At 47.1% G+C, this 18260-nt stretch overlaps 1 protein-coding gene across 1 annotated transcript in view; it reads right to left on the minus strand.

Annotated features, from left to right (window-relative positions):
* wnk3 (WNK lysine deficient protein kinase 3) overlaps positions 1-17983 on the minus strand; it is a 36525-nt gene extending 18542 nt beyond the window's left edge. The window contains exons 1-9 of the mRNA XM_076275492.1: positions 17773-17983; positions 4407-4579; positions 3858-4078; positions 2819-2976; positions 2558-2646; positions 2036-2255; positions 1361-1736; positions 865-992; positions 400-621 (exon numbers count right to left, since the gene is read on the minus strand). Coding sequence (XP_076131607.1) covers positions 400-621; positions 865-992; positions 1361-1736; positions 2036-2255; positions 2558-2646; positions 2819-2976; positions 3858-4078; positions 4407-4579; positions 17773-17907 — 1722 coding nt within the window. The 5' untranslated portion in view covers positions 17908-17983. The remainder of the gene's footprint in view (positions 1-399; positions 622-864; positions 993-1360; positions 1737-2035; positions 2256-2557; positions 2647-2818; positions 2977-3857; positions 4079-4406; positions 4580-17772) is intronic.
* Positions 17984-18260: the final 277 nt, after the last annotated feature.

Here is an 18260-nt window from a genome sequence, read left to right on the forward strand (position 1 = left end):
CATCAGTTTCCATTTTGGTAAGAGGCAAGTCTCTTTCCAACTAAATTGGCCAACTGGGAAAACAAGTTGTCTCTGCTCATAGTAAAAAACACACATAGGATGTGAAGTAAAAGTATGATGACCTGGTATATCAATGGATTTGATCTCAAATCCTCCTATGACATGAGATGATTTGATACCCCCCTAAGAGGTGGTACCATTTTACTACGAAAGGGATACATCTCCGCCTTTGAAATATTATAGTCAGAGACTCCAGTCATACAAATATGAGGTGGAGCACTTGCATGTTAGTCTCCCTGGGTACACTGTATGTCCAGCAAAGGAAGCATTTGGAATGCATGTACTGTAGGTGAGAGACACCAGATAGATAGCCAGACTTGACATGAGGGAGACATTCACCTGGGGATACTGCTGCAGTACGCTTGATGAGACCTGTGTTGCCATAGTGACTGGCTGAATGAAACTATGAGCCACTGGCATGTTTGGAGCCCCACCACCACTTTGGCCAATGGACATGCCAGACATTCCACCACTCTGGCCAATAGGCATGTTTGGATCCCCTCCGCTCTGACCAATAGGGAGCATCTGGGGGTGGGACAGAACCCCTGCACTCTGCACTGCCTGATAAATAAAGAGAACAATGCTTACCCCACAATCATGTCATTTTTAACTCCACAATAGGCTTTTTATGTTAGTTGCCCACCAACATGTTCAAAAGCTTATTGTTATGACTAGAGCTCTGGTGTCTGAGAGAGTATATTTATATAACAAAACATCAGAACGCCTTTACCCACAAAATCATGCCATGCCTTATTGCTCATTGGCAAATGAGTGAAGGTGTTACTACAGAGTGGGACTACTTACAGTTGGGGCCGATGGGTAGCTGGCCTGAGCAGGCGCGTATGGGCTCCCAGACTCCCCCTGCGGGAGGAGGACTTGGTTCGTTCCACTTGTAAAGGACTCACAGCTTGCTGCAGAGATGCTCTCCCCCTCTGAGTAAGAGAAGAGAATGAGTCAGCCTCCAGTCACTGGTGTGTCCCTTCATCAGCTACAGGCAGCAACCCAAACACAATCAACCCACAAACGACCACAAAACTGACTGTAAACCCCTGATCAACCTAGATAAAAACAAAACAAAACAAACAAGCCACCCATCAGTACTGTAATCTTTAAATGAATCTAATCCTTGTCATTTCAGTGGCAAACCAAGCTGCTCATGCTAAGCTTTACAAATTGAATCCGCAGTTGTTGTAATGGAGTTTGAATAGGATGAGCATGTGGTGGTGGTGGTGCTGCTGCTGCTGTATTAATGGAGTTTGAATAGGATGAGCATGTGGTGGTGGTGCTGCTGCTGCTGTACCTGTTAGGCCAGAGGCAGAGCCGTGGATCTGCTGCTGCTGTCTGACGTGCTGGTCCACCTCTGGCAGCTCCTCTGGCTCCCCTGCGTGGCCCCCAGTGGCCCCCACAGCGCTGGCCGCGGCCGCCGGGCCCATGGAGGAGGAGCAAGAGGGGTGGGAGCAGGAGTAGGACGAGGAGGTGAAGGTGGAGTCTCTCCTCTCCTCCAGAACACCAGGCTGCTGCTGCTGCTGCTGTTGCTGCTGCTGTTGCTGCTGTTGCTGTTGCAGGAGCTGCTGCTGCTGCCGCCGCTCGCGAGACTTCTTGATGAGAGTGACCCGGTCGCGGATGGACTTGCTCACCACTTTGGCGTCGCTCTCGTGGAAGAAGCCCGATTTCACCTGGCGTGTGCACACATGGGAGACATGATGTCAAAGGGAGCAGGGAATGAAGGAGATAGCAGGGAGGGCGGATTGTAGGTGAGAGGAAGCCTTGATTAATGTGTCATATTTAGCAACAGATTCAACTGTTCACACTACGCGGTTCTATTACAGATCTCTGATCTCTGGTGGGGAAAAATGAGTTCCTCTCCTGTAGAAACATACAGACCCCTTAATTTGCCCTTCTCTCTCTCCTCTCTGTTTTTCTCCTTCCCTAAGTCTCCCCTCTCTCTCTCTCTCTCTCTTTCTCTCTCTCTCACCATTTCCAGTGCTACTTCCTCGGCGCTGTCGTTCTCCAGGTCGTAGCTGAACTCGATGGCCTCGTTGTCCTTGTGCTTGCCCTTCAGCTTCTTGGGATCCTCCACCCAGATGCGCAGCGCCAGGCAGTCCTGGCAGCCCGTGTCCTCCTCCGCCAGCTCCACCCGCACTCCCGTGTCCTCACCGAAGAACGCATGGTTCAGCAGGTCCTTGACGGAGAGTCTGGGGGGGGGGGGAGGGGGCACAAGCAGACAAAGTCAAGCAGAGACAAAACTGGTGTTGAGGAGAGATTCCGTATAGACCCTTTCAACAATAAAAACAAAAACAATGCTTGAATGTTTTATTTGGGTCCCAATCTACTTCCTCTGCATTAAGATTACATATGGAATGTTAAAAAGGAAGTATTGTGGGGCCAACTATGATGCTGATAATGGAACTCTCTTGAAAGGGTCTATAGTGCTGCCTTGGTCTAACAGCTCAATGATACACTTCATTAGGCACGGATTGAGTATGTGGGAGCTCACCGCTCGGTCCTGTTCTGCCGAATGCAGCCCTCGATGATTTCCTTAATCTCTGGGTCGTTCACCTTATCAAAACTGGCTGGTTTGATACCCTACCGAGAAGGAGCAAGGAAAAAATATTATCTCTACATTTAACTTCCTAATGATGCATAAAACAGCAGGCCTAAGTTCAGGGAAGGGAAAACCAATGTGAGGATATACTAGCATATTTAATCTTATTTACTCTTGAAAAGCTAAATAAAAATGACTTTGCCAGGCCCTTACACTGGTGACTTTGCGGTAGATTTGAGCAGCATTCTGGCACTCGGAGTATGGATACTCAGAGGTGGCCATCTCCAGCATGCACATGCCAAAGGCGTAGACATCCACTGACTCATCATAGTGCTCCTCATACATCTCAGGAGCCATGAACTCAGGGGTGCCTGGAGGAGTCAGAACAGGAGCAGCTTTACACAGAGATTTATAAATAACTGACTATCAAAAGCCAACACCTGATTTTTTTCACATCAAAATTGAGATTGAGAATTGAGAATTGATTCATACTCATCAAATGCATTCAGCATGCATTCTTGTTGGATAAAGTCTGAAATTCTACTATCTGGTTAATGTTTCTTGTTTCAGTGTCTCTGAATGTGTCTCCATGACTACACAAAGGACAAGTGACTATGTCCTGTATTCTGAGTACTGCCACAATTTAGCTTTGACTTTTATATTATTTTTGTTTGAGGATATATGGTCTATCTGTAGGTGCTGCTCACAGTCAAGTTGCCACTCTCTTTAATGTAATAGATCAAAGTAGATTTTCTCAGCACAGTTCAAAAGAGGACTTCCCACATTATCCATGTTCATCACATCCCCCCTCTTATGTAACATCACATGGACTCTGTATGATGGCATCATGGCTCCATTAGTTACTTTTCTTTCAGCAGGACGTTTTAAGTGGGCCATTTCTGTGCAAATATCGATCAAGAGCAGTCAATAAGCCATAGTCTTAGCTCTATGAGCAAATGCACCTTAATGCTGTGAATAAATAACGGTCTTGCATAGTGCTAAGTGAGAAGGCAAAGGGTGAACAGAATCTATGTAGACACTACACAGATCCCTTTTAAGGATGCCTCCGATGCTTTTTAAGTCGAAAAAGGTTTGAGACTTGAGGATGAACTTAGTCTTTGCAATGGACCTCTGCCTTTGACCTAGACTTCTGAACATCCTGAACTCAAACTGCAGGTTCACACTGATAAAACCTGTCTAAACTGCATGTCCTTGTGTCGGGAGGAGTGGTCATCACAGGGTTTGAGCTCACCGATGACGCTCTTAGCAAAGGAGGTGCGCATGAGCGTGGCCAGGCCGAGGTCGCCGATCTTCACCGAGCCCGTTGGCCCGGTGATGAAGATGTTGTCGCACTTGAGGTCTCGGTGCACAATGGGGGGCGTGCGTGTGTGCAGGAAATGGAGGCCCTTCAGGATCTGCCTGCACCAGCTGCGCAGCACCTTGGGCTTCATCACCTTAAAGCGCTTCAAATAGCTACAGAGAGGAAGAGGAGGAGGAGGAGGAAGAGTACAGGAGGGGGAAATGGAGGAGAAGAGAGAATGGGTAATGAGACTCTTGGGCTTCTGTTGTTGCTCATAATGAGCAAGTGGGCAATGACTGAGTGTAGCCTGACAAGCTGAAAGTGCTCTCATTTCCAACAGTGAATACAGTGACTCAGCATAGAAGCATGAGAATGATGGATGTTGGTTGGGGTTAAACACACTGGCATCCTCATCAAAGGATGAAGATAGATCTCATCCACCGACACAGATCGGTAAAATGTTTCTGGAATCAGCGAGATTTGGTGGTTGTACTACTTTACGTTTTTAGCGTTCCTGATGTCATGAGCTCGGTGACGAGGACGATGCACTTTTTGCCGCGGAGAACCGACTCCCAGGAGTCGTAGAAGCGCACGATGTTGGGGTGCTGCAGGCCCTTCAGCATCTCCGCCTCCTCCTTGAAGCGCTGCTGCTCCGCCTTGGTCAACTTGCGATCCTGAGCGAGAAAGAGAGAGAGAGAGGGGAGAGAGAGAGAGAGAGAGAGAGAGAGAGAGAGAGAGAGAGAGGGAGAGAGAGAGAGAGAGAAAGACAGAGAGAGGGGGGAGAGAGAGAGGGAGGGAGAGAGAGAGAGAGAGATAAGACAACACTAATAGATTACAATAGACCTGGACGTGTTATGTGCCGCGTTTCTGGAACAGTCAAAGTAGTTAACCACTAACTATAAACTACATAGGCTTTTCTACCATACATGATATAGTCTGATCTACCATACAGAGCAGCCAGGGATTACATTGACTCTGCTGAGGTGTTAAGTTGAGGAGAATTAAGATACTTACAGTATATAGCACTCCTATAAAAAATATTTATATCATGGGCATCCTATATAAAATACATTAAAAAGACTCAGCTCAGATCACTTCAACTTTTTGTCCAGACCTGATAACACTCGTATTGACTTGTAGAGGCCGTGGGGTCTGTACAGCATCCTCAGATAATGTTCTATTTTGTTATTGATGCTATATAATGAAATAGAACTAGAAGGCAGTGATCTACTATCACATCTAAGGTGGTGAAATTAATTTCAAACTTACTTTCCATAAACTGTCAAAGTTCATGGGATAGAAACTCCCCATATTTATGATCAAGTTATAAATTCATATCAGACAGTTCCCATGGCTTCATCTGGGCATGAATTAATGACCAGCACAGAGAGGACAATAAATAAAAAAGCCCCTGGTGCACAGCAGTGACACTCCGCTGCAGAGCAAAGCCCACAGACCGGCTGCACTTTTAATTTGAGTTCCCCTTTAAAAAATGTGCTGTGGAGGAGGAATGCTAAAATGTATTGTATCCATTCACTTTTACTGCAAGAATGTAACCCTCGCAAATGGACTACGTTACATTAGCTGGGCGCAGTCTTTGGCCGGACAGGCCCGCTCGAGGGGGGACAAATAGTTGGGAGGGCTGTGACTGTCGGAGCCATGGGGGCTGACAACAGCAAAAAAAATCTTTTCGGCTCAACTGCACCGGCATTCAATTAGAACTGTACATCCAAATGAGAGGCTAGACAAGCGCGGCCTCGTGCTTTTTTTTTCTCTCTCAATTTTTTTCCCTCTTTTTTTTATTTTTCCCCCCCTTATCCCCATGCAATAGAACGATGGTGACCACCAGATGGCGTCGGTTAAGTGGGCTCTCTTTGACTGGCCAGACCAACACCCAGCATTGGCCTATAAAACACGTTTCTGCTGCATCTGCTGCCACACTCAGATTGCCCTGGTGTGGCGTGGTGGACGCTGTGTAAATCCTCCCTGGCAGACTGCTGCCTTGGCACGGACGCCACGGCTGTGCCAATGAAGAGAAGCTCTCTGAGGACACATCCATTGCTCTCCCAGATACCGCTTTATATGAACAGACAGACTGTCACTGGCACCTCGCGTGGGATGCAAAGTGATTGATTAAACATGTGCCCTGTGTTTACCGAGACCCCACATACTTGGAAAGCACAATGACAATCTAATGGTTGCCCTGGTTTCCCCTATTGAAACCTAAGCTGAATCACACATTCACAGAACATGGCACAAAGCAAAGCTCCTCTTTTGTGACAGTCTAAATGGGAATATCAATGGCAATTTCAAAGACCCTCCATTAGAAACCTGACATGCTTTCACCACTGAAAGAGATGTTTGCTGCCTCTAGTTATGCCCAACATCTTTATGATTTCCCAGGGAGCTTCCTAGCTGGCTTCCAGGTGACCCACCAGGTGTGGACAACACATCACGTCACTGATACCACATATACCTCCTTGATTCTGTCCTCAACTCAGGTTTACTCACCCTGGTCAGATGAAGCAACTGACTGGCAGCTTGGTTTAGGACTTTCAGAGCTAATGAAATGGCAGCGGCTATACTTTCTCCGCACACTCAGGAAAGCCGATCTCTCACGACAGCACCTGAGGTCCTTCTATCGCTGCTCCATTGAGAGTGTGCTCACCTACGGCATCCTGTCGTGGTATGGTAGCAGCTCTGCTGCAGACAGGAATTCACTGCAGAGGACTCTAAAAACCGCCCAAAACATCATCAACCAACAGCTACCTACAATGGACACTATCTTCAACTGCCAATGCTTGCAGAAGACACACAGCATTCTGAAAGACTCATTCCACTGTGCTAATAATCGGTTTGAACTGCTGCCTTCAGGGAAACGTTACAGGTCCATCAGAACATGCACCACAAGATTCATGAACAGTTTCTATCCCAAAGCTATCACCATACTCAACTCTGATCTGAAAACAAACCCACTGATATCTGTCAGCATTAATCAATGACATCTATACCTTATGCAATGCTCTGAACTTTATACATTTTGCACTACTTGTTTAAATGCATGCATTTCATGCCAAATGCATACAATGGCACTGAGTTGATGGTATAGTGTGTGACGACATAAATGTACTGAATGAATGAGAATGAGAATGTATTATTTTACTGACTATTTATTATGCTAACTTTTTTTAATGAGTCGTGAGAACGTGAGTGCACTGCATTTCGTTGTATTACTGTGCAATGACAATAAATCTCTATTCTATTCCAACACAAAATTGGATTTCGTGATTCTGTAGTCCCATATGGGGCTTTCTTGGTCACTGGACACAGAGGGCCTTCATTAGTGCCAACCAAAATAATGCATTGCGGTCATTTGACCCTAATGACCCTTATCATTGGGATTAGGTGACCCAAGTGTAAAAAGGTCATAGTGCAATGGCTGCAACAATACCAACTTAAGTGACAAGACCCTCTCCACACGTATGGGGAAATGAGAGGCTTGGACTCGTGACCAAGCAGACGCAGACACCGACATGAGCAGACACCATTAGCATGATCAGATTCTCTGTTTAGCATGGGTAAAAAGACATCGCAGTTCAACTGCTCAAGTCTTGAGGTGAACTCCTGCAGATATTCCCATAACCAAGTCTCCTAATTTGATATCCTTGTAATCAGGCCTGTTTTCCAGTGTGCAGGGCACCCTTAGACTTTGGGTGGCTGATTTACCGTAGCCAATGCCTGTTTCTCTCTTTCCAACTCTTCTTCTTTCCAACTCTCTCTCTCTTTCTTTCTCTCCAGTGATTCAATGTCCTTTTGTGGAAGTATTGGTGAAAGCCACCCCCTCTCCTCCCCTCTCCTATCCTCCCTCTCCTCTCCTCTATTCCTCTCTTCTCTCCCTCATGCCAGCTCTGTGATGCCCCTTCTATTTTCTGAAACTCAACATCAACATGAAAACTCCGCCATTGTCATGGCTAAAAATAATCCCCAGTGTCTCCCGCATATCCTCCCCCTTACACACGAGCACATGCACACAGACACACACACACACACACAGACGCACACAGACATACACAGACACACACACACACACACACACACAGACATACACAGACACACACACAGACGCATACAGGCGTGCACACACACACAGACACACTCACAGACACACTCACAGAGTCTCTCTCTCTCTCTCTCTCTCTCTTTCTTTCTGTCTGTGTGAGAGAAACAGCATGACCTGTGTCTGTCTCTCTCCCTCCATGTAAGCATCTCTGAGGGTTTAATGCATTAGTGTAGCATGAGTTAATATGTCCTGTTTCTGGGTGTGCCATTGTAGCTATTTGCCTTTTCCTTTGCTGTTTTGTGGCAACAAGCTTTTAGTATAATTGTGAGGTAGTGTGTGTGTGTGTGTGTGTGTGTGTGTGTGTGTGTGTGTGTATGTGCGTGCGTGCGTGCGTGCGTGCGTGCGTGTGTGTGTGTGTGGCTCTGCATGTCCTGATTTCTGCGCGTTCCTGTCCCTGTCGGTCTCCATCTCCCCTCTGCCTGTCTGTGTCTGTGTCTGCCTGAGAGCCTCCCACCGCGTAGACCAGTCTGTCTGGAGGAGATCTCGTCAATGTGTGTGTGTGTGTGTGTGTGTGTGTGCGCATGCGTGTGGGATGGTCTGTGTGTTTGCATATGTGCACGCGTTTTGTTCTTTTTGAGTCTTTCTCTGTCCAGCTGCCCGAGGTCGGCAAAGGTCAGCTGTGTTAATTACAATAATTATCATTCATGTCCCAGCAACCCAGACAGCTAAACGCGCTCACACAAGATGAAGGAGTGTCCAGATTGCAAAACAATCACTATCATAGCACTGTTGTGAGTGCTCAGCATGATTAAGCAAAACTGTTGAAATGTATATTATTAAAAGAATAAATAAAGAATTGAACCTTCAAGTGTATGTTAAAAAATGTCCTAGAAATGGTCATAATAAATGAAATAAATTAATTAATGAAATAATGTTTTTTCTAGTTTCCATAATAGTATATTTACATCAAGTGAAATATATAGCAAAGTTATTTTACAGACCACTCCAAGAACATGAAAATTGCCCCGAAGAGTAAAAAAAAGAAAAGAATAGCTTGCAGGAGAAGGGGGGAGTAATGAGGGAGTGAACAAAGGGGCGATAAGGAGATGATATAACCTTTCCACCGGCCGAGCGGAACACCGTTGAGAAAATGAGGGGGACGACACAACAAAGAGAGAGAAAACGAGCGAGCGCTGAAGAGTAGGGGGTCGCCGCCACCGTGGCGGTCAGAAAGAGAGCCCTATTGTGAAGCGCCAGTGGGTGTCTTTCAGGAATTCTCTCCAGTGAGTGAATATCACAGGCAGTCAACTGGGCCCATGCATATGCCATGTCAGTTCCACACAGCGCTCATGCTCATCGACTCATCGCTCGGCGCTGCTCACTGAAGCAAATGGACCATTGTTCCATTAGCGAATTAGGAGTGTACTCAAGAAAAGGCCCCCACATTCCGTGACCTCACTGTAAGCGAGTTAGCAGCACATTTGGTTGCTGTATGGGCGTCCTCCTGACCAAAACAGGACAAAAGCCCTTACACAATATGTATAATCACCAAAGCTGTGCAGTGAGTTTAGCAACATATTTGGCAATATTTGTAGGTGGCAGTGGAGTGTATTAAGGGCCTGTGTAGACAGCCTATAACTCATGATGTAAACAGCCATGAAAACGTGACCTCGACCTGACCGTGCCCACACAGAGAGACCGATTTGGACCAGACACCTGCTTTGGATAAGGTCAGGTCTTGTGTAAGGTAGAGCTGTAAACTTCTTCTCCTTCTGCTTCTCCCTCTCTCCCTCTCTCCCTCTCACCCACCCACACACACACACACACACACACACACACACACACACACACACACACACACACACACACCAGCAGTGCAGAGTCATGAGCAGGAGAGAGTAAGGGAAGTGTCTACTGGGAGCCAGTTGAACCATTAGCCGCGTGTTGTTTGGGCACTTAGACGCACATTTCCTACAATGGGTCGTTCCACTCTCCTCTGCTCCCTCTGTAAACATTTTCATGAATCCCAGCACTCCCTCGGGGCTTTGTAAGTTAATTGTGTGGGTATTCCAATCTTTCATCACAACTCACAACTCCTCAGGGTCTTACTGAACGATGGGAGGGGAGGGGCGAGAGAGGGAAAGGCACATTGTGTGTTGAACATGCTTACAAACTATGAGATAACTACACCCCCCCCATTGCCCCTCTATTTCCATCATCTGACATATCCTCACGCTATCTAGGTAAGGGGGGGGGGGGGTGAAGACACATGATGGAGAAAGTGCAAATGGACAGCGAGACAGGAAAAGTAAACGGTTTACAATTGAAGAATGCGAGGCGTCTGTGGGGATTAGATGACGGTAATCTATGTGAGCTCAGACTAACAAGATGGGAGCACTGCTGAAAAGAGCAGATCTCGCTCGGATTAGCGCTCACTGGTGGGCCTAACTCAAATACCCGCGGCCTGGCTATCTGTTTTTGTGTTTTTGTTTTAGCTTTGTAAGACAAATAGCGACATAATGATAATGGTTCTGCCATGACAACAGCACTCTATCTGTCAGTACGTGGGGGCAGTGGTAATGTTGTGGTTAAGGAGCTGAGCTAGCGTGCAGTAGCCTGAAAGTTGTCGGCTCAATTCCGGGCTTCCACCGTTGTGCCCTTGAGCAAGGCACTTAACCCCAAGTTGCTCCAGGGACAATGTGATCCCTTGTAATATAGCTGACATATGTAAGTCACTTTGGTCAAGTGTCTGCTAAATGTAATGTAATGTAATGTAATGTAATGTAATGTAAAGTATGTGCTCTGGTAGTCCCTGATTCAGGAGCCGATCTAGTCCTGCTCTGGTCTGGTCTGGTCTGGTCTGGTCTGGTCTGGTCTGGTCTGCCACCAGAGCCATTGACTGTCTGGGTAGATCACAGGCTGCAGTAGTCCAAATGGGGTCCCGTGATAATCATTCAATCCATGTTTGCTTTAGGGGTTGGCAGTCATAAGATATTATCCACAAGAGCATTTTGAACAGCAAAATTGACACAGATATGGACGCGTGGCCTCCAGACGGGCTGTGATAAAACAAATTCTTGTTCTCACAAATGTAGGTGCATTCTTAGACAGCTGAGGCGTACACTTAGAGTTCAACTGAATTATTGAGCTGCCCCTTTAAAAGGCTCTCCACATCTTCTAGGTCACGTGTTAAAATAATATTTATGTTACATGTCAGCTTTAGAGGACCCTGCCCACTGTAGCGGCAAGGAAAAGTCCACAGAAAATCAGGAAAGGCTAACATCATGGAAGAGTACACATGAGACTCATTCCTTTGTATTTTTGTCTTAATTATTATATTATTATTATATTTTTTTCTGTAAATCTGTCAGTGTCTCTTAATTTTTACTTTCATTACCAATCTTCACAACTTCTGAAAGCAGCTAAAAGCTGGCTCAGATGAAAAAGACTAATTGCTATTTAAATACGGCCCCTAACAGTCTCCAACTCCAATTGATTTCCCCCTCATTACAGCTCTTTTAAGAAATCTTTCCACTGCAATAACAGGCAGTGCTGTCAGCTATTTCTCTTCCCTTTCACACTCACTTTCACTCCCCCATTTCTCCCTCCCTCCCTCCCTCCCTCCATCTCTCTCTCCCTCTCTCCCTCCATCTCTCTCTCTCCCTCCCTCCATCTCTCTCTCTCTCTCTCCCTCCCTCCATCTCTCTCTCTCCCTCCATCTCTCTCTCTCTCCCTCTCTCTCTCTCTCTCCCTCCCTCCATCTCTCTCTCTCTTCCTTTCTCTCTTGTGCTTTAGTTCTAGCCCCCTGTCCTCTCTGTTCCCCCTGCAGTGAGCGTGGTTGCTGTGGAGCGCGGTGAGAAATGCGGAGTGACATAACGTGGCCATGAGTAAGCGCGGGGGCCTCTAAGGATGCCTCAGCGCCTCAGACAGGCCATGCCAGACTCACTCCGTTACCCCACCACCCTCGCGTCCCTTTGGGAAAGAGACAAGGCCCGGCCAACCCAGCCAGCCGTCTGCTGTGGACAGCCAAAAACCGATGACCTTTTACTTAATGATGGCGGTGCGGTGGGCAAGACTGGGCAGGGCGAGGGAGGGGAGAGAACCACCCAAACTAACCCCTACTGGCATCATGGCACACATCAATACCTGGCAGGCCGTTAGATCACAAGCTGTCCTTCTGGCCCCATTTGTCTGGCCTAAGCGATCGCGCAGAGAGGTGGAATGATGACCAGGTCTTTTCCTGAGTCATATCCGAATCACTGTTGCACTTCAAAACCTGTGGCTCAAGACCCAAAGTAAACCTGCTCGACGACAAAAAATATCCCAATTCATTCTAGTCTTCAGGATAACTTCATCTGGCCAAAGACATCAATGGTCTTAGTAGCGATTGACCACAAATTAAAAACAAATAATAAGTCATTAATCATATGGCCTTTCAATAGCAAATATTTGACCTCCTGATGATTCTATTTTCCTATAGATATAGTAATGCAGAGACACCTGCCAGAGAGGTGTTAAGTAGTGTTTGTGCGCTGCAGAGACAGCCAGTCTGTGCTTTCTCTGTCCACTGTGGAGGCGGAGGCTGGCAGACTGGCCACGCTGTTGTTGTGGCAGGGCGCGTCCTGTGGCGGCACAGGCAGGACAGGACAGACTGCCTGCGTTGAGCCAGTGGCGTTTCTGCGTGAGTTGTGCTGTCTGTGCAGGCTTTTTGTTCCAGCCTGACAGGCACCCACTGTAATTAACTCCCTGGATCACCCCCTGTGTACTCACTCACTGACACACAGACAGAGGCACACACACACACACACGGACACACACACACACGAAACACATACACACACACACACAATCTCTCTCTTTCTCTCTATCCATCTCCCTCTAACACACCCACACACACAGCTATTCTTGTCTGCTTGTTTAGGTATTTAAAACACGTAGCAACACACAACACATGGGTAACACATGGAACAACCATGAATTGGCAATACCATGGACACATCAAGTATTCCAGGTCAAATTCAGTCTGCGTTCAGTTGCTACGTAGACTGTAGTTTATGTTAACAGCCACATACTGTACGTCTCTGTACATTCTCACAGTAAATTCTTCCCCACTGTGAGTGATGAGCCTATTCAGTGAGGCCACATGGTAATGCTACAAGCCTAAATGTTAGCATGAAGGATATACTGCTTTGGCCTTTTGCTTCTGAGCATGCGAGCTGAGAGGGAGGGAGGGAGGGAGAGAGACAGTGACGGAGAGAGAGATGGAGGGAGCAGAGGGAGAGAGGGAGGGAGGAGGGGAGAGTGGCCATGCCATGAACTTCTACTTCCCCCTCTTTCAAGCTGCATTAGGACAGCTAATCCCTGCCTCTGGACAGACAGCCCCGTCTGTCTGTCTGTGGAAGAGCCACCATAGGTGTGTCACTCTGGATGCTTCGGTGTGTGTGTGTGTGTGTGTGTGTGTGTGTGTGTGTGTGGTTGGGGAGGGGGGGGGGTCTAGCTCTATTGATTCCCATGACAATTAGGAAATGCCTGTGCAAAAGCTAATGTACAGTTAAATTCAATGATATAATGCTGAATGTTTCAGTTGTGCTATTTCGAAAAGTCAAACCTCTCCAAACCACTCCAAATTGTTTGTGTCCTCTAATGCATGCTATTTGCTCCTGTATTGATGCCTCTTACGTAACTAAGAGTTATGCGGGGAAGGGATGGTGTACTGCTTTATTGTGCTCTCAGCGCCTGACCAAATAAGCGCTAACCAAATTCTTAGCCTGCAATACAAATGATCTCCAATTAGTTTAGTCTACAAAGCGATAAGATATGATGGACAATAAACAAACAACACTCCAGCTGGTAAATGCCTTATCTTAAGTATTGACATGAATAATACATGCTAATAACAACAATGACAAATCCCCCCATGCAACTCCACATTAAGGCTGCAAACATCACAGGCAGACTGTTACTTAACAGTGCTGCGCCACTATGCACAAAGGCTGACTGTTGATAACTGGTTTGTGGTTCTGTGAGTTCATGCTGTCTTCAAAAGCTCTTCAGAAATGATTACAGCGTGGCTAAGAGGACAGCTCCAACCCCATAGGCTGGGTTAGCGTGCCCGCGTCTGTGAGCTGCACAGCGGGCTAGTCCTGAAGCAAATAGCGCTATATTCTCACCAGGAGGTTATGTCCTTGTCAAGTTTCATCTACATTGAGCCCAATGAGAGTTAAAAAGGGTATGATTTAGTCCCTCTGGGCCTGCACATACACAAGAGGTAAAGGAGAATGCACCAGCACAGCCCATAGAGCAAACGCTACAGGCCCAACAGCCTTATATAGCAGTACAACAGTTAGCCATCATTTACATCCATTATGGCAAAATACCAGTGCCAAAGTAAATCGCTAACACCAGCTAACGCACTGAAGCTTTTCTGCCGATGTGTTGATCTGTGTGCATATTTGTGACCAGTCTGGCTTGAGTGTGGTGTGTGTGAGTGACAGAGAACAGAACAAGAGAGGAAGACAGGATAGAGAATGAGGGGGAGAGAGAGAGAGAGAGAGAGAGGGAGAGGGAGAAAGAGTGAGACAGGATAGAGAGGGGGAGAGAGAGAGAAAGAGGGAGAAAGAGAGGGAGAGAGTGAGAGAGTGAGCATTAGCTCCAGAGTTCCTCTCTGGGAAGAATGCCATGCTAATCCTCTGTTTGGCTCATCATTCTCTTTCTTTCTCTCTATAGCTCTTCCTCTCTTCCCTTCTCTTTCTCTATAGAGAACAGAAAGAGTCTTTCTCAGTATTCTACACACATCGTACCCTTCATTCCCCCTCTGTGATCATCCTTTCATCATTCCAGTCACTACAGTGTTAATGCACTTTCCCATAACTGAACTCTGCTGGTCATGCTTTAAGAGAGAGACAGCAGTAAAAGTGATATATAGTGTGATATAAAAGTGATATATACATGTCTATGTCAGAGGAACATACCCCTGGCGGGGAGCTGAAAGACTTTCAACAGGGTTTGCTGGTGTAAGATTCCAGTGGTCTTCTGGTAGCATAGCAACCTATCCACTGGCCTCATCAGGTTCTCAGCCTTCCCCTGACATCTCCTGTCATGTCCGACACAGGCCGTGATGATTACATCAGGCATGCAGCTCTGGGCTGATTTCATTTGCATTCGCCACTGAACCGTAGCAGAGCACGAGACAGTGGGAGAGAGAGAGAGAGAGAAAGAAGGAGAGAGAGAGAAAGAAGGAGAGAGAGACGAGAGGAGCAGAAAAGAGGAGGCGTCACATGGGGTCTGATCGCTATCTCCACATACAATATGCGGCTCATACAGGGGGTTGGCTGCATCAGTTGTTCTCCTGCCAGTCTGCCCAACACTACAGCAAGGAAGACAACATTAGACCTAAGGATAGCACTCTGTGGAATCACTGTTTTAATGTATCATGTCTATGTCCCACACTATAAAAGTGACAAAGCCACTTGTTTGTTTTACATTATTCTCGTCTAGAACAACCTTTCGGCTGGCATACCCTACCACTAATGTTGGTGCATGGAAGAGCATCATATCTGAGAGCATTTTTTATAAATGAGTGACAGTGAAAATACAGACAGTCGAGGACAAATCATCACCACAGGTAACAGTTTCCATGGAAACAGCGTCTTTAAATAGTATCAAAAGCCTCAAAAAGATATCCTACCGGCATGTATAGGTTATTCAGCATAATAAGTTATGAGCTATACAATGATTTTTCTTGCTATCTCCATTCCCTTTGTTCAGCTGTAGTGTGGCACAGCAGTAGTAGCATAATATGTTTTTAGGTTGCAGCCACTGAGCTCATACTAGAGCTCATACTCAAAGCACTACTTGCCCTGCCATTGCCTATGTTGTAGAAGTCATGTGTAATTTATGGTGCAGAGCCAGAGTGGTTCATAGTATATTTACCCTGTCTATTTATGTAGAATGTGTGTGCATGTGTGTGTGTGTGTGTGTGTGTGTGGGGTCGGTTATCTTTTTGGGGATAGGTCAGTAATCCTAGCTCCAGTGGTCAAAGTCTTTGTTTGAGGTGTATGGGTTTGCTCAGCTGTTAAACCTGCACTCTGGAAACAGTGCTAAGTAGCAGCCTTCAGTGCTAAGTGCTGTTAGCACTGCTGCTGCCTGTGGTAAACGGATAGCATCTGTCTTTTCAGGGTTGTGTTGCTCTGACGGAGGCGGTGTGCTCTGTAAGTGATATAAAGTAGGGTTGCCCTACAGGGCAGCCGGGCGCTAAAAGCAACAGGAGGCTGGGAGGAAGTCCGACCGGCAAGCAGTACTCACTCACTGGGATTAACCGGGGCACTCGTTTGGAATTAGCTCCCCAGAGGAACACATGACCAAGCAACCTTTAGCAAGACCTGAAGCAACCAAAAAAAAAAAGGTGGATAGCAAATCCCCTTTTTTGTGCTCTGTTAAAAGAACAGAAGCTTGTTTAAATGTGTAGTTTCACCTGAGGCCTTACTTAGCTGTAAAAATGTCTCTTTTAGACATGGTTGTTCTGTTTTTTTGTAGCTGTTTACCACTCGTATGTGTTTGACCCGTGACTCCCCTCTGACCTGGCCAACAGTTCCTTCTTCCTCTTTCCCTTTAGGGAACATCCTTTACCCCTGTTCTGTTTATTCTTTCCCTTGTTCTGCTCTTATCACATGTTCTATCTGACCGTCTAGACGACCCTCTGTTGCTGTGTTCCAGCGCAAGTGCCCCTGTTGCGCTAATGTGCCCTGGCAGTGCTGGCAGATCCTGACTGGGGGAACAAAAGTGCAGGCGAAGGCACAAACCTTGACAAAACTCTACTTTTCCAACACACAGTGGTGTCTTCCTTTAAAAACAATAGAGCTATAGACAAGTGCTGTACAGGTCAATGAAAGGCCTAAGACGTGATCGCTTGGAGTCTCCGTGATGTACACGCAATGCCTCTGAGTCCTAATTAATGAGCGGCCTTGATAAGCTACTTACCTCTCTCGTGTTAACCCCCTAAAGGCAAGCTAGAATCTTCGAAGAAGGCGTGTGTGTGTTTTGCTAATGGAAAAAAATGTGCTCGATGGGGATTATAGTCGCGTGCCCACTTGAATAGTCGGGCTGGGAAGGTCACAAAGGATTCAAGTTGGAAGTCCAGCACTTATAATCATAATGCAGAGGATCACGCTCTCAGTAGTCCATTTTGAACAATGTGAATGTGTTTCTCTCACTTGTCAAGAGTATAAATTATGCAATGTGACTGTAATGCCTTGTGTGCTGTACTGTATGCATTCCTCCATAGTGTGACCTGGTGTAGGCCACAGAACATGCCAATAATAATGATATACCACACAGTGAGAACAACAAGGCATTTCATCGTGCAGAGGAGGCCTTCTATTTGCTCATTGTATCACGAGTTTGTTCAATTCCACTCTCCCACGGTTACTGTGTATATCTACCGAGCCAATTCTCACTCTCCAACCCGCCGTCCCCACCCCTGGCTCTCACTGCAGTTGACTGTTAGAACTCCTGCTGAATAGCTGAGGAGACAAGAGGCTAAGATTTCACTTCTGCAGCACAGAAAAACCCTGAGTAACAGGATTCTGATTCATGCTAGCTCGGTCAGGGGAGCCCATACACAGCAAAAAGCACAATACAGCCCCAAACAATCCTCCCCAATCCTGAGACTTTACAAGAAAAGGAAGCTATTCAAGTTCGCCTTCAACCGTCTATCAGCGAATCCACAGTGGAGCTCCTATTCAAGTCTTTCAACTTTGATCATTCTGTCTGGATAGAAATAAATGCAGGATGGGAACAGGCTCTTACCTGGAGTTCACACCAGGCCACTTCCACCCAGGTCTCCGTGTCCAGGCCTTTGTAGACCGTTTTGAAGGCCCCTCGGCCGAGCTCAATGTCGAATTTCAGGAAGCGTCCGCCGGGCGAGGTGGCTACAGCCTTCATCTCGGCCTCCTCCTCTTGCTCCTCGCGCTCCTTGGCCTTTGGTTGTGTGGGGGTGGACGGGGCTGCTCCGCCAGCCTTGTCCGGGTCCTGGGATGCCCCGTCGGGAGCACCCTCCTCTCCAAGGGCCGCATGGGCGCTGGCGGGAAGCTGCTGCTGGGGGGCATCGGTGGCGGCGAACACAGAGTCCGAGGTGCGCAGCTGCAGGTGGGGGGCACTTTGCGGGGTGTCCGGCGCAGAGGCGGATGCGGCTGCTGCCGCCGCGGCCTCCTCCGGCTCGTCGTCCTCCTCACAGATCTCGATGCTCTTGCGGAAGAAGCGCTTGTTCTCGCGCCTCAGCCGGCCGCTCTGCTGTT

The sequence above is a fragment of the Alosa pseudoharengus genome, unplaced genomic scaffold (genome assembly GCF_046254945.1).
Source record: "Alosa pseudoharengus isolate Yale_2024_CS ecotype anadromous, Long Island Sound unplaced genomic scaffold, YU_APseudo_1.1 YU_APseudo_1.1_scf_9, whole genome shotgun sequence".
Lineage (NCBI taxonomy): Eukaryota > Metazoa > Chordata > Actinopteri > Clupeiformes > Clupeidae > Alosa > Alosa pseudoharengus.